Genomic DNA, 16,701 nt, shown 5'->3' with positions numbered 1-16,701 from the left:
ACTCCAGAACTGGTGCTATTAACCTTCTCATTATTCTGAGTATCTCCAGCTTGATATGTCAGTTCTCCCTCTGTCTGGTGCCTTATAAAAAGATTTCCAGACAGGAAGGAGGGTTTGGAATAAACCTCATTTCAAGTAATGTATTTCTAGATTTGTCCTTCCTGGGATTCACCCATAACCTACTTGTATTGTAAGAACCTTGGGAAAGCATTTTGAACGGGTCCAGGTACAGTTTCTTTCCCAGCCTTGGTGGAGCACAGTGAGTAATGTATCTACACATCATTTTTCTTCCGATTGAAAATGTAACTGCTCTCATTTCTCAATTCTGATTTCATGTTCAGTGCCCAAGTACACTGCTTGGCCCAAAGCAAATGTCTAATAAATACTGATGCATCGTGCCTACTGCTGTGTCCTTTAGCATGAACACTCCTGCTTTCTTCCATGAATCAAGTTCATAATAGGTTGAGACAGTTATGTTTCTTCACTGTATATGCATTTGTACCTTTTGAGCTTACATTTATTATGTATGAAAATTTGGGAAAAAATACAACATATTACAGAAAAAGAGATAAAGGGAAAGTCGTCTATGCTTCTGGCACTGTGTCAAATACTTTCACTGCTCTTTTTAAGCATGATGTGCACACCTCAGTTCTGCCTTCACTGGGAAGGTTCTGGCTATCTGGAGGTCATGGCTAATATATCTGGTTCCCGAAAGGCAGAGGGTGCTGACCACGCCTTCCCCTCGTTTCAGACCCCATGATGAGTGATGTAGCTCTCCTGCTGCCAGCTTACCTATCATCGGCTGTAACATGCCCTCGGCAATTTTAATGAGCTGCTGGTAGATCTGAATGGAAAGGTCACTCAGCACCTGACGGTATTCGGTGAGGTCAAAGTTCTTAAGACAGTGTTCGTTCTGCTTTGCAGTGTTCTGAGTCATGAAGCCCTGCAGAGGGAGAGGCGTGCACTACTGAGTTCTGTGGTCTGCTGGGCCCAGCACAACTTCCGGGGCTCCGGTAACTTTAGTCATCTATTTGGTGGGCAGGGGGCCTACTCAGGCCCTTCCTATGTAGATGATGTTTTACAAAACCCTGTCAGTTCTTTGAGGCCTCATTGATGACCCTTGAACTTGAAGGTAATAGAAAAACTCAACATGAGAGAGAAAGCCTGAATCGCTCAGTCCAAATCCCCAAGGCGAAGTGATTTCCCTACAGTAGCAAAACCCAGGTTGGTACCAGGTCCAGAGAAAGGGATCCCTGCTTTCTCACTTTGTCCAGTGCTTTCCCCAATATACCAAGTCCCCCTAAAATGTTAGATGATGTGCAGCCTCTACAGGAGTGTGGCCATGGGCCAGATTATATGCTTGTATGAGGAGAAGGTTTATATAGATTCTATCACTGGGTATCAGAATTAATAGATGAACTAAAGTGATTTCATAGCTACAGTACTGTGTCCTCTTAGCTTTCTGTATCAATCAGATGAAATAACACGTAAGTTAACGCAACTGCTGATATCAGGAGGACTCATGTGACCAATGTCCTTTTCATTGAGGCCGAGGGAAACCAATAGCAGCCAAAAACATTAGTGCTCCCAAAAGGGCAACCATCTTCAGCAAGGCCTGTTGTACTGTGTCAAATACAAAGCCATCTTAATACAAACAAAAGCAGGCAGAAAAGGGGATAATTGTAATCATAAAGATAGAGTCAACCATTCTTCCTTGTTATTTGGACCACATGGATCTGGTTATGCTGTGGTTCAGGTCTTGACCCAGGTTCATATTCTCTGACCCAGAGAACATGAGCACCACAGCCTAATGTAATGGAGTTCTAGGTCCTGCTCTAGCCTTATATAACCTACAATTTAGAATGTGTATAACACTGGGAAAAGTGATGGACCTCAATGAAATAACATTACATGTAGTTCTATGCTTCAAGTAAATGCTTGGATATTACAATTTTGTAACAGAAGACATGTGGTTTGAAATGGCCATTTCTTTAACCTTTGGCCCATCCCTTTTATCATAAAAGCAGGCCATCAAATGAAGTGCTGGTTCTTAGGAGAGAGATGGAGTCAAGCCAACTGCAAAGAAGGTAAGACTGAAAGGGCATATCCTCTTACTAACCCAGGGAGAAGAGTCTGTCAAAATTGGTTCTGGCACAAAAGATGAAATAAAGCTTTAAAAATGGTCGCACTATTTTGGTTTACACTATGTCTTGACCTTGGGAAGGGTAGATGGTGAGATATGTGAAAGGAAGGGGAAGAAAAGTCGGGAAGACTACAGGAACCTGTGAGTGGGTATGTCTGGAACGAGTTGGGATTCTCACCAGAGAAACTAGAATGGAAACAAGCTACATATTACTAGGTCATTGGGCAGAGTGCAGAGCATGGGAGAAGTTCTTTCAGGGACCAAAGCTGGGAATGTGAGTTCCAGAAAAAGCTGGGCCTTACAGGTCCGGTGTGGATTGTGAAGTGATGGGGTTAGTTGGGCCTCAGGTCAAGGAATCCAATTTGGATAGATGCATGGAGCTGGGCCTCCAGGTCAGTTTGCACACACATAGTTCTGATTACGGCATGCCTCTTTTCTTGTGGCCATCTTTGTCTATCTTGAAATGGACAGATTAATCAGTTGGCTTAGGAGAGACGGTGACCCAGTAGGCAACTGAGCTTCCTGCCAGTATCCATTGCAGTGGGGCTCTTCTAGAGCTGATATAGAAATGTCAGGTTACAAGAGTTTCATGGAGACTCCCAGGGCCTCTATTGATGATGAAAGGTTATGTAGACTCTACTTACATAACCCAGGAGTGCTTTCTGGGGCCCCTTGGGCTCATCAAGGCCTCCTGGAGGCAGGTCTACTGTGGCCGGCCTTATTCCTGCTTCCAGCCACGAGGTATGATAAGGTGTGCCCACGGTCTGAGGACCCCAAGGGTGCTCCGAAGACCCCCCCGACCTCTGAGGGGATACAAAGCACTTCTCAACCGCATTTGGATGAAGCAGGAACGCCTCCTGGGTGCCCGGCTCTTCACTCACCTCATCCCCGCTGTACTGCTTCAGACAGTGAAGAAGGCGGCAGGTGTTGGATAACCAGAATGACGTCATCTCAAAGTCATCATTGTGCTTCTGTGAAAAGAAAAGGACATCCTCAGCTCTAGGTGGCTCCCGTCTGGTGAAATGCTTCCTCAGTGCCTCTCTCCCCACATTTCCTACCCTTACCTAGTGTTCCTGAGCAGCCCTGAGGCTGGGCAGGGCACTTGCCAGTCACAGGGCTGAGACCCATTGCTGAGGCTGCATGAGTGTTCCTCTGCCACCAGGGATGGTACACAGAACCCCCGTCTTGGTCCCCTGATCAGTGGTGCACATACAGGGACACACATAAAGGACAGGCTGCCTTCTATGGCTGAAGAATGAATGCAAAGCTGAGTGACAGATGAGGCTCTGCCCCAGCAGCCCTGGGCTCTCGTCTAACTGCGTGGGCTCGCTGGCTCTGTTTCTCAACTGCCAGTTATCCAACACAAGGGATGCTAAAGAGCACAACAGCAAAATAGTTTGGTGTCCCATTTATCTAGACGTCAGACGCATCGTGGCTTTAACTCTCTAGAAAACAGCTATAAACCCGAACTAGGTGAAAAAGCCTGCTCAGCAACCCAAACAGCTATGAGACAGCTGCTGCATTAAAACTGATGACTTCACACAGCTCCTGCTGTCAAGTAAGCGTTATCGTTATCAAATGACAGAGTGGTATGAGATACGACAAAAAAAAAAAAAAAAGAAATGAGGTTGAATAGAAAGTGACTGGTGGGGCTGGGACATGCTATTTTAGCTCAGAATTGGAGAAGGCTTTCCTAAGGAAGTGACATTTGTATCAGCTCTAAATTGGCCTAGACTGGCCCAAGATTCCAGCTGGATGGTGCTCATGAAAGAGGGTCAACGCTGGAGACACAAATCTCAGAGCCACTAGCACGCAGATACATGTTTTAGAGCCATGAGTGAATAAAATTGCCTGTGGAGGGCAATGCAGCTACTGAGGGCAGGAAACCAGGCTGGCTCTGGAATTCTTAGAGCAGTAACCGGCAGCTCAGTGGACCCCAGAATTGGTTCAGACTAGAGCTTTTGAGAATGGCTTACGTCCTGGAAGCAGCAGTGTGTGAGAACTAAAGATGGTCTCTAAGAGCAGTAATACTCAGGGCACAGGCCGGCTAGCAGGCAGAAATCCCTCTCACTGAGGGCTCATCTCCCTCAAGAATCTCACCTTTCACGGCCTGGCTCTCGCCCCTGTGTGGACAGCCTCACCTCCCTGTAGGCCAGTCTGTTTCTGCAGTGTCTGCACTGCATTCAAGAAGAGCCTTGGGCCTTCAGGTGGCATTCCTGAGCACCTTTAACACCTTGAGGCAAGCCCTGTCCTGGCCCAGGCTGCCTCACCTTGGGAGGTGATGGAATGTCACAGCCCTCCCTGTGTTATCCCTAGGGAAGAAAGCACCCGGACCCTTGGAAAGGTGGAGAGGGCCTGTGTTTCAGGGGTGTCCCTGAACTTGCTCTAGGGTGAGGACCACACATCCTTGGCTGCAGCAGGATGTCTCCCTAGCACCTCTGGCAGTGGGCAGGCCAAGACTTCTGTAAGCACTGGGCAGGTCTGGAGGCTCAGCAGGGAGGAGCTGGAGGGCTACCTACGCCAGAGTCCTGGGCTTCCTGCCATTGCTGGGCCTGAGCATCCTTCTCTGGGAACTGCCAGGCATCCCGGTTACATGGATGCTTCTGTGGCTCATTTACCTTCAAAGTTGGAGCCTTGGGAGAATTCACTACAGCCAAATCCAGACACAGAGAAGCAACAGTGAGGGGCTGGCTTCGCTCCACCCACCACAAACCATGACCCTCTGCAGGGGCTGCTTACTTTCAGGACTTTCTTAATGCCGTTGATGGTGGAGGTCAGCAGGGAGTGCACCTTGAGATCGTCGTTGGTGTAGTCCGCATGCCGGATGCACATGTAGAGGATATAGGCGGGGAGACAGGGCACTGCGCCCGACAGCATCTGGGGCTTCAAGTCTAAGGGCAATGACAGCAGCAAATGGCAAGAGTTAGATCTATGGGGAACAGTGGAGGCTGTCAGAATCCTCATCTGAATAGAGACGTTTTCAGTATTCCCCCATAGCTCATCTAGGAATAGATGTCTCAAAGAGGATGGGGAGAGAAGCTACCCAGGGTAACCGAACTCCCGAGCCTACCTACCAGTAGTTTCAGACACTGTGGTTAGAAACACAAAACCACATTCCTAATTATTTGCACTACAACACTGAAACAGGCTTCTGCCTCAGCCTAACGACAGGGAGGAAAAATGCCTGCAAGTTACATAGATGCCTTTGTCCACAGTCAACAGGGGTCCATGGCAAGAGGAAGGCTGAGGACAGGACCTAGCTCCCACACGGGGGCAGGAACTCCTGATTTGTGGGCACCACCACTTCCGGAAGGCAAGGGCTGGCTCCAGAATTAGACAAATTGTATGTTCCCAAAGACAGAGCCAGCCTGCTGAGGGCTGGGGAAGCTGGAACAACCTCTAGCCCATCAGTTCAGGAACAAATTACCCAGCCGTACTTGCCCAGCCTCACAGCCAAATAGATCAGGCAGGCCCCCCTCCCCAGCCCCAGTGCCACTGCTCAGCATGCATCTCTCCAGCCGCTATCCTACTTCCCCCAACTGCTCTCCTCTGTATCCCACAGATACAGCCTGGGCAAGGGCTGCTCTGGCTGGACTGGACGGGCCTTGTGAGTCTCCCCATTAACTGCAGACTCAGCCTTTTGGCCCTTTCTTGCAAAAGGCCCTGGAGGGACAGGAAGCAGCTGTCAGACCATTTTCTATTTCAGACCATGCCAGGAGAGCCAGGCTTAAGGTAACAAGTGGTGGTAGGAGGCCAGAGAACTGGGGGGAAAGGCCTGGTGCAAAGGCAAGATGACAGGTGAGAACGGGGCAGGAGCCCAAGGCCCCAGGGGTCTCACCATAGCTCTGCACTGTATCTCCAGCCCTTGTTCTTTATACTCATACCCTCCCAAACAAGGCCTCATGAACCACCTCTAGGCTCAGAATGGCAATGAAGGGAGGCCACCTCTCTCCCACCTGCAGGTGGACAGTATCCTTGCAAACCTTCTACCAGGCTGGTCCTGGGCTGGGCTCTGCTGCCAGCAGCTCCAGTTGGTACTTGGGTTACACCATCCCTGCTCCAATGCCTCCGTCTAGTTAAATGCCAACTGTAGGCCATAATACTCTTGAGTACATGGTTGACATTTGGGTATTTTATAGGTCCAACAATGGCTGTGGATTGGCCATTGGCTCTAATTAGAATGCCAGTCACATTTGTCCAGGAAAATGTATTTTATAGGCCCAGACTTCCAATCCATAACTTCTTTCTTCAAGCCCGATCCATGTGCAGATTGCAAACAACTTGTCCTGCCTTGGAATGTTCTATTGTGATTGAATAAAGCTTGTTTGGGCTCCCCAGCTAAATGTTAGCGTCTTGGGGAACAGGGACAATGACACTAGTTTTATTTCTCCTCCACAGCAACTGGCCAGTGCCAGGCACCTAACAGGTAGGTGGCTGGTGGTCAAGTTTTGGCATTTGTTTGGATGGGGTATTTTGGAGGGAAGATGACTGCGGGATTTTCCTAGGCAGCTCAGCAGGAGATGAGCTTTCCTGGGGCCACCTGAGCAAGGGTCCTCTCATGCTGATGGCAGGGCTTTCTCTGTAAAAACCCTGGCAAATGGCAGGAGGGAGCCACCTGTCTGACACAAGCAGCCTTATTTATTGAAAGTTTCATTCACCAGAGATGAAAGGTTTGTTCCTAATTGCGTTTGAACAAGATGCAGTCTGTTTAAGGAAGTTTAAGATAAACTTACGTCACATTTAATTGCTGGACAACTGCAGGGGAGATTAAGCTTTATAAAAGAGCAAAATACGTCTAAGCAGCGGGCTAGTAAAAACCCACAAAGCAAACAGCGGGAGCAAATCAGTTCAAGGCAGACGCCACAATCCGTTCTCCCTGGGTCCCTCGGCCCTAGGCAGTGCTCAGCAGAGTCCGACTTCAGTGTTACTAAGTTTCTCTAAAATAACGCTCGCCTCTCATTTGAACTTTAAATATTCCTGCAAAAGCTACCACTCTGAAATCCTCACATTTGAGAAGAGTTCTGCAGTTTTCACACAGCACTTTCGCCTTTGTCACACTTCACAGCATGGGGCAGGCAGGTCAGTGTCATCACCCCCATTGCACTAAGGCGCCATGGAGAAGGGAGCTGCTGGCTCAGGGTCCAGAGGATCAGACCACCAAAGGTTTCTCCTTTTTCACACAGGACTCTCTCCTCTAAGACTCTTCCTGGCTCTGCAGGGGAGTGCAGGACTGGGTTGGTACAGAGCAGGGAGGTGGCCTGTTGCAGCCAGATGGGGCACAAGACTGGAGAGGAGGGAGCTGGTACGACTGGCAAAGCGGCACTGGGCACAAACCTGAGCAAGCTGCACAGGTGACACAGACTCCCTCCTGGCCCTTGCTGAGCAGCCAAGAGGGACTCAGAGGGGCGGCGGGGGCTCCTCTTTTCGCAGAGAAAACCCCGCCCTCTTGGCAGCTTGTGTGGAAAGTCTTTCAGTTCTAGGAGCCCAGCTGGGGAAGGGATTCGGAGCAGTGGCTCTCACAGCTGCCTGGTGGCCCTAGGGAGCACATGAGGCTGGGGGGTAGGCAGGCCAGCCCTGATTCAGGCACATGCCTGGATGAGAAACTGCAGATAATCACAGGGACAGTAAAAGCCAACCCTGATGAACTTTGACAGTGGGACCAGGGTGATCCCAGACAGACTGCATGAGCTCAGTGTTCCCCAGACTTTAATGAGCCTGTGGATATCACCTGGCATCTTGTTATGTGCCTTGCAATCCAGGAGGCCTGCATGGAGCCTGAGATTCTGCATCTCTCACCCCTTCCCAGGTGAGGCGGATGTTGCTGGTCCAGGGACCACGTGTGAGCAATGAAAAATGAACTTTCATTCTCACAACTCCATGCCAGTGGCATGATTCCCTTTCCTGCTCTACACAAGAACACTGGTGAGTAGCACCGCCATGGCCATGTGTGGCTAGTGAGGAAAGAAGCCAGGTCTGAACACAGCCCATGTGATTCCAGAGACCACACCCACATGTGCTGTACCACACAGCACTTTAAACTGTAAAGTCCTAACCAAACAGAAGGAATCTGAATCCTTGATCCACTACTTCCCAGCTGTGTGACCTGGGCAGGTCACTAGAGTGAGTCTCTGTTTCCTTCAGTGTCAAATAAGAAGGCAGCAGTTCTGACTTAAAGGGAGGTTGTGAGGATTAAATGGGGATGAGGGTGATGTGCCTGGCAGAGGACCTGGCAACTGGATGTGCTCCAAAAGCATGAGCTGCCATCATTGCCAAAGCACTGTGGCCCATACTGAGCTGCACCAAGGAAAGGAGGCTGTGGCTGCTGCTGAGGAAAAGCATGTGGGTGGCTCCCCTCCCACTTCCATCCTATGGGCAGAACAAAGCAGCGGTGGGTCTTCTCATCAAGAATAGCAGCTGGAGACAGCAGGAGCTGGGGGCAGGATGGGAGTGGGTGTGGGGAGAGGAAGATGGGGGTGGGTACAAGGGCAAGCAGGAGACAGAGGGTGGGGGCTGTGCAGGAGGTAGAGGAAGGGGTGCAGGGGTTGTGCTGGGGATGGAGATGGGAGTGGGGGCAGAAGGAGGGGCAGGCAGCATGGGGTGGCACAGAGGGTCCTGACCTGTCACCAGGTTCCGGATGAGGAGGGCCTCGTCCTCTTTGTGGTACTCCAGCATGCCCTGAAAATCCTTCTCTTTCCGCTGGACTGTGACCTGCCTGTTGAGCTCATGGCGCTTCCTCTCACTCTGGGCCAATGCCTGGGCAGCTGAGCAGGAAAGAAAACAAGAAGCATGGATGAGACTTCCAGCTGTAGGCCTGAGGGTAGCGGGCATCTCTGGTGGGTAGAGGAGGGGACCTGGGGCAGGGGAAGGGGCATCTCTGGCAGGTGGAGGATGGGACCTGGGGTAGGGGGCATTCTGGGTTCTCCGTTCTCCAAGCTCCCAATCTCTTTGTGGGGTGTGTTCCTGCAGCCAGAGCCACACCCTGAGTGTAAGCAAAGAGCTCAGCATCCAGCACTGGGGTCCACACTCTGGACAGGGGAGAGGAAAATTCCAAAAAGGCAGCAGGCAGGTTTCAGACCAGAGAAAACTTGTGAAGGATGCGAACCAGCATGGTCTCTCACCGCTCCTGCACAGCTGTTTCCCTTTCCCTACTGACTTGTGACGAAAGGGGATACTGTTTTTCTGGGAAGAGCTTGGCCTCGACCTGGCCCACTACACTCAGTTCCCTGTGTATGGCCACCATGCAGCCATCATGACGCAGCCGCAGGGCAAACTCAGGTGTTCAGGACAAGGCCTGGGCACTGTCTGTGACCTGGGGGCAGTGGATTAGGGTGGTGATGGTGATAGTAAGGACACGTCCTCAGCCTCTAAATGCAAGTTCAGGTTTAGGAAGCTGCCAAGTGCAGTCTTTGCAACTACATATGATGGTGACTATTTGGGAAGACTTTCGGTGGCAGGGTTGAGGGTATAAAGGCTTGGTCAACCCTCACACAGGCCTCCCCTCAGCCTCACACCATGGTGGAGGGACAGTGAGCATCCACAGAATTATCCCCAAACGCATCTCAGTGCTGACTGCAGACGGGGCACTGTCCTAAGCATGGGAACACATACAACGGCATATGCTCAATCTGTCCCTGGCCAGCTGAGCTAAGGAGACACATCTGTACGTTCACATGGAAACACTACGGCACAGCTCAGTCAGGCACCAAGCCAGGAGTATGTGATGTGGGTGCTGGTGGTGGTGAGCTGAAGGACCCCACGGAGGAGGTGGGATGAAGGGTGGGCGGGACTCTCACATCCAGGTTCAAAGGGGCTGATCCACTGGGAGAGGACCAATGGAAGAGGACCAGGGCGAGTGACACCCAGGGTGGGAGGGTGCTCCATGAACTCCGAGTGGCTGGAGGAAGGCTCTGAGTGGAGGTGGGGGAGAGTGTGAGAGGATGAAGGCTGGCAGACAAGGGCTGGGATTTCATTCTGCAGGCAATAAGGCGATGGCAAAGGCTAGACAGTGCTATGAAAAAACAGGACTGGGAAGCTACTAAGCACTCTGGTAACAGGGGACAAGAACTGGACACAGGTAGGGGCAGACACAGCGAAACATCGGAAGTGAGGGAGTGATAGGTCGTCAGGAGTAAGCAAAGCTTGAAGCCAAGAGACCAGGAGAATGAGAACTGGAGGAACAGCAAATGAGAAATCCAAAGTTGGTGGGCACATGGGCAGGTATGAAGAGATGTGTCCCCCTGGATAGAGATCACAGACATCCCTGCCCTCTAAGAGCTTCCAGTCTAGAGGAGCAGGAGATTAAACAGGTAAAATGACACCCGTGATCAGGGCTGTGCTCAACATGCACGTGGGGTCAGGACTGTCTAAGACAAGACTCAAGCCCTCGGCATGTGGCTCCCGAACTGAGGGTGGAAGGATGCGGAGGGGTATCCAAGCAGTGAGGGGCTGAAAGAGGGTTCCAAGCAGGGTGACATATGCAAAGAATGACACAGTGAGATTTGCAGCAGGGAGTCAGAGGGAGAGAACATTCTAGGTCTTTCTGGAAGAGTTATTTAAATCTCTACCTGAAGATCCCAGATTGGAATTTTAATTCTGACATCCCACAGCACAGAGTGAGGACCTTGGGGTCTAGGTCTTTGTGTTACACAGCATTCTTTCACATCACTCTTGCCTCCCAACTTCAAGCCGTTTGAGGGCACAGACCACCAGGTCACCTCTGCGTTCCCCATTCCTCTAGCCCTGCAGAGCCTTGCTCAAAGTAAGCACTCAAACTGGCTGAATTCAACTGTCTTTTGTCCATATTCTGGCAACTGCAGCTGTGTAAGCTCATGGGATCTGACTTCTATCGTGTGGCTGGACTAGGCAGAGCCACCAAGAAATCAGTGAAGTAGGAAGAATGTGCAGAGGGCAGGGAGCTCACACCCACAGGCGTGGCCAAGTGTACCTCTGCTTCACAAAACACACTCACTCACACCCCTCTACCTTCTAGGTCCTGGGCTTTCTTCATGTAAATCTTCAGTTGCTTTTTGAGCTTCCTCTCATTCTTTTCCAGCTTTTCTACCAGTTCTTTAAGGTCCTGGAAGCAGAGGAAGCAGTGTGAGAACAGACATCAGCCAGGCCTGGGATGGTGGGGGTAAAATCCTGCTTGGAGTAGAGGTGACCAGTGTGGCCCGTGGGCAGCCGTTGGAAATGCGCCAGTCAGGGACGCTGCCTGAAGAGCTGCTCCTCACAGGCTGTTGCCACCTGCTCTGGAACTCAGGAAGTGGGAGATGATGAGTCAGAGTCCATTCTCTCAGTAACGACACAGCGAGACTCCTCCCAGGTCAGGCTCTCTGGCGCCTTGCTGAACCCCAAGACTCCCCAAGCCAAGCCTCCTCCAGTTGCCATGCCAACCCCCCAGGAGACATACTCAGCCTGGGAGTTCCAGGGTGGGGCGGGCGGCACCCTGGGAAGGAATGGACAGGTGGAGGTGTGAGAATGCAGGGGGCGGGGAGGTTGGAAGAGCAAGTGGGCAAGTGAGATTATCCAGGGCCCAGAGGCAAAACAGGACACTGGTGTGGCCGCAGTCCCTAGCAGCTATTGCCACTGGAAGCCCATCAGCCCACTGAGACCTAGAACAGCAAGGCGCTGGGGGAGGAGTTTGCTGTCATTAATATCACCTCCATCCCAGCTGAGCAGTGGTCCTCTGTGGCCAGGGACACAAAGAGGAGAAGAGGAGCCATGCGCCATCACCATTAGAGCCACCCTTGGCAACTAGAGAGTGACAGGAAGACATAAGTGAGCATTCCATGGTGGAGCCTCTACAAACACATTGGGTGACTTTTTAAGATCAGCCTGTTGACAGGAGTTGGCCCAGTCCCAGGGCTGTGGCCATCCCAAGCTACACACCTAGTTATAGATGTTGTTAGGGACTTTATTCATCTTGATAAAGCAGCAAATCTTTAAAAATGCTTCTTAAATGGAGACATCTAAAAACCCAGCTGAAATGACAAGGAGAGGCGGCAGAGTAAAACCTCAGTCAGTGACCTAAGAGCGGCCTCGTGTGAGAGGGTAGTTGGTAGAAAGGACCCAAGTGTCTAGAGAAACTTGAGCCCAGATTCTCTGTGGCTACCGAAGGTCTCCTGTGAACCCTGAGTTCTACTCAGACTCTGTCTCCCCCGTTAGGTGCCTTCCCAAGCAGCACCAAAGCATGTGACATCCCTGGCTCCCCGGTTCCGCTGCACTGCCACCCCTGCCTCGTGCTCATATAACCCTGTCCAGATCCAACCCCACTGAATCCTCAGCTACGGCTCTGACTCTTGTAAAGGATTAACCAACATGTGGGGCCACACGACCTGGCCAGCCCAGTGAATGGGGAGCCCAGGGCTGCTCCAGACCGGATCAGGACCAGAATGCTGGTCTTATGACCGCCATCAGTCCAAAGTTCCTCTGTGCGACATTATCAAATCCACAGGATAAAGTATTTCTGATGTCTTTTCCACTATTACTTTGAAAACCTTCACCACACCCTGGGAGGACAGACAATAAATGCTCTAACACCTATTTGCGGCATCTTAAACACCAGATGCTTCAAGAAGGAAAGATTAATCCAGTGGCGAGGCTTTGACTCCTGTCTTCAAGAGCTCTGACATCTCAGTCAGCTTCTCAGGAAAGCCCAGAAAATCCAATACTCCTCCCGAAATGCTCAAGCAGAGGGACCGTAAGGATCCATGTCACTAATGGTGGCTTTGTGCTATGACATTCCCGGGGTGTCCAACCCCCAATCCCCTACAAATCCCAGAAGGCTGAATTCCTTAACGTACTAAGGGGAATTATACAGAGCTATGCTTTGCAAACTTTGTAGGGGTACTGGAACCACCCGGGAATCTTTAAAGCTTGAAATCAACAAATTTAGAACAAATAAAGGGAACACAGTGCTGGCCACAGTGGCTTTAAACTTGTGAAGACACCAAGGCCCAAAGTCCTAAAGCCTAAAATTACAAAAGCTTACAGAATCAATTCAATTCATAAGGAATCTTGGAAATGAAAAATGAGTACACCTGAAGATGGCGCTAAACTTTTCAAGTTGTTACCAGGAAGGACAATCACATCCTCCCCTCCACACAGACCCCTTCTGGACCACTCCAGCCTCAAGCCCTTTCCCCTGACTTCCCCTATACTCCCCCTGAGGCTGCCGAGCACCCTGTGCTGTGGTTAATTGTGTATACACGGTCTCCTCTCTGCCAGAGGTCAGTGCTTCACCAGCTGGCACACAGTAGGCAGGAATGCTTGCTGAGCCAGCGAACATACATCACCAGCAGCCCCTGGAACCCGCCGCGGCTGGCTCTCCTTAGGGGTCCCAGCCTCTGTCTGGGCAAATGAGGACCACCACATTCTGGAAGGAGTCTCTCATCAGGCTGCAAGCTGGAGCCCTCCTCCTCCTCTTTGCCTGGCCAGCAGTACAGGCCCCTACTCATGCCCCAGGGTCACCACTCCAGCAGAGGGGCCCACTGCACTGTTTTCTTTTACTCTCATGGCCTCTTAAGGTAGGACTACCCACGACTTTCCATTCACCGACTCTCCTAAGTGTGGCCTTGGTAGCCCTGTGCTGGGGCGCCGTGAGCTGACACAGTACCTGCACGCTGCACAGCCCTCTTCATAAAGTGGTTGTCCACTGCACTACTTGGTCAATGGCCCTCCAGGGAACACGGGCCACCAAATGCATTTCCTAGGCTGCCTCCTCTACCTGGCAGAAGCTGGCCAGGTAGGTTTATTTAATATGGTGCATTTCTTTCCATAAAGCCACCAGGTAACACATGTATATGCAACAGAGAATGACTTGCAGACAAAGAGAGGGAGGCAGAGGGAGGAAGGGAAGATGTGTATGTAAGTGCTATTCAGCTGTGGGTCTGGGACCCCACTTTTCCTCTTGGGATCAAGTGAACTGGCCACCCAACCACAGGTGATCTGGTTATAAAGGGAAATGACAGCCATGGCTGGACTCCTGGACTAGACACACTGTGGGCACATGAACGTGCTGCACTCCTCAGGCACATTCAGCTCCAGAAGGTGATTGGCACTGCTGAGCCCCGCCCTCCGGCTGCCTTCACTCCTGTCTAGGTGCCTTGGTCCATGTTTTTCTTCTCCCTCCCCCTCTGCCAGTCTCCATGGTTTACATCCCCTTCATACCTTCTGTCTCAGCTCAAGCCTCATGTCCTCCCAAAAGCTCACCCCACCATTTATTCTCTTCCTATAATACTCATTGTTAACTCAATGCAGAATCATGCTTTTAAAAACACTATCTACTTTCTCTTCTTTATTACATGCCTTGCTTCCCCTACTGACCAGTCTGCAAGCTCTTACAGGACAGGGGCCCTCTTCCATTTCCCTGGCATCTGCTGGGGCTCCTTTGGTGACCGTCTGCAAAGAGGCCCCCAACAATTTCTTCCACTACTCCTCCCCTCAAGAGGTCGAATCTCTCCCTCACCATATCTGGTCTAGCCATGAGACTGGTTTTGATCAATGGGCAGAAGCAACAGTTAGTTCTGGGACTGAGCCTTAAGGGGTCTTACTGTTCCTGCTTTCATCCTCTTGGAAGCCAGCTGCCAGGTAAAGCAGCTCAGCTAGACCAGTGAAATTTGGCAAGAAGGCAGGTGAGGCCACCCAGCCAACACCAAGGCCCCAGACATACGAGTGTGGCTGTCTGAGACCTTTCAGCTCCAGTGAAGGGGTCTTAAGAATCTCTGTTCCTACAATAGGGCCAAGGGTCATGAACCTTGTCAGTTTTGCCAAAGGCAACCCCTGATCCCATTTTCTTGCAGAACGTGACTTCCCAAAGCTGGGGTCCACTAGACATGGCTACCTACCAGATTCTCATTGGTCAGCCGGGATATCTCCTGCTGGATGCCGAATTCCACCTGGGCCTCTGGGGAGAGCAGTAGCGTCTGGCAGAAGGTCTGCTGCTGTTTGTCCATCTCTTCCTTCAGGGCCTCGAGCTGGGACTTGAGATGCTCCACCTCCTCCTCATGCTCCAGGCTCTGGGCCTGCAGCTGGGCCTCCAGCAGCCTGCGTCAGGGAGAGGACAGGTGAGCACGTGGCCCAGGCTAGGGCCCCCATGTGAGGGGACACAGGCAGAAACACAGCAGGGGAGCAGCCAAGCACACAGCAGCAGCAGTTGCACATCCCCGAGAGGGATGAATGCAGCAGGAGACAGATGCCATGGGGACCACGAGGCAAGCAGGCCAAACTGTCCTCCTCTCAGATGAAGGGAAACCAAGGCCAAAGGCACATCTGGTCCTAAGCCTTCTTCTCAACCCTTGTTCCTCATTCTGTGAGCACAGTTTAGCGGTTTGGGACTGAAAGATTACCTCCCTGTCAAAATGTCCATCAACAGAAACACATTTCTTAAAGCATCTTTTAAATAAAAACATCTACATCTGCCCCAAAGTTCACAAGAACCTCCTTCTTAAGATTAAACTCTGGCAAAACTGAACTAATTATATTATTCACATATTTTCCCTGTGGCAGATTCTCCACAAGTTTTAGAAAGGCAAAATATTAGCCCCTTTCATTTTTATCTTTACCATTATTACTAGCCCCATTTTATTTTATACATACAATTATTACATATACAATTTTTATACACAAGTTTCCTCCAGCCAAAGATGAAAACTAAGACTATTTGCAAATGATCTTGGGGAAGGTGTAAGATCAGTTGGTGTCATGACAAGAAGCAGAGAGACCTAGAGATCTCGCGAAGATTGAGAAATCTCATAACACTCTGGGTCAAAAGGCCCAAGACCAGGAGGTGCCAGTTACCTGGGCAATGCTCCCATCATAATAGAAGGCAAGAGATGAATAAAGGCTCATAGGCAGCCTCATCTTCATGAAGTTAGATGCTAATATGACCATGATGCTGTCATTCTTGGACTTAGTTACTTAAACCAGCTTTCTGATTCAGTGTAGCAGGTTTCATATGGAAGAAAGCTAGGGTGCTGGGGGAGAGGTATTGTAAAGAGCTTTCAGACATGGTTACATGGAAAAAATCCACCCCAGTGTCTTCCAGGGATGCAAATAATGATTATGTCCAAGGTAGGCACACAGGTAGGAACCAGGGTGTGCCCAGGGGACAGTTATTAGAGGCCGTGGCTACCCTGGAGGAAGGCGCCATGTTTTTTACAGTTCTGATGGTTTGGGAGGCGAGAATTGCCATAAGAGAGGTGAGACCATGTCTACAAGGGAGCAAGAGAGAGAAGGAAGTCTACACTGTTGATAGAAGCAACCACATTTTATGTAGCTGAGTCAGCCCCATAGCAGCACCGGGTGCAACACCTGACTCCCAGTGACTCCTCAACAAAGTTACATGAATGAAGAAGTGATTGAGAAAAATCACTCATTCACTACAGGTGATATTACCTATTACCAAAGAAATATAACATGAGATTTGTGGAGGATAATTGGGTAATTAAATCAGGATTTTAAATGAAATACAGCATTTAGATAATATCCAATATTGGCTATAGTAAGCACATTAAAAGTAGTCACCAATAAGTTATACATTTAATGGGAGAGAACAGACA

At 50.4% G+C, this 16,701-nt stretch overlaps 1 protein-coding gene across 1 annotated transcript in view; it reads right to left on the bottom strand.

Annotated features, from left to right (window-relative positions):
• The window catches only part of MYO5B (myosin VB), a 385,029-nt gene that overhangs the window by 15,053 nt on the left and 353,275 nt on the right, over positions 1–16,701 (bottom strand). The window contains exons 31-36 of the mRNA XM_025364941.1: positions 14,989–15,187; positions 11,126–11,219; positions 8,761–8,904; positions 4,883–5,034; positions 3,025–3,114; positions 793–943 (exon numbers count right to left, since the gene is read on the bottom strand). Of these exons, the coding sequence (XP_025220726.1) occupies positions 793–943; positions 3,025–3,114; positions 4,883–5,034; positions 8,761–8,904; positions 11,126–11,219; positions 14,989–15,187 (830 nt within the window). The remainder of the gene's footprint in view (positions 1–792; positions 944–3,024; positions 3,115–4,882; positions 5,035–8,760; positions 8,905–11,125; positions 11,220–14,988; positions 15,188–16,701) is intronic.

This window comes from Theropithecus gelada, chromosome 18 (assembly GCF_003255815.1).
Source record: "Theropithecus gelada isolate Dixy chromosome 18, Tgel_1.0, whole genome shotgun sequence".
Lineage (NCBI taxonomy): Eukaryota > Metazoa > Chordata > Mammalia > Primates > Cercopithecidae > Theropithecus > Theropithecus gelada.
Note: the sequence above shows the minus strand (reverse complement) of the source record. Positions and strands in the feature narration are given on the sequence as shown.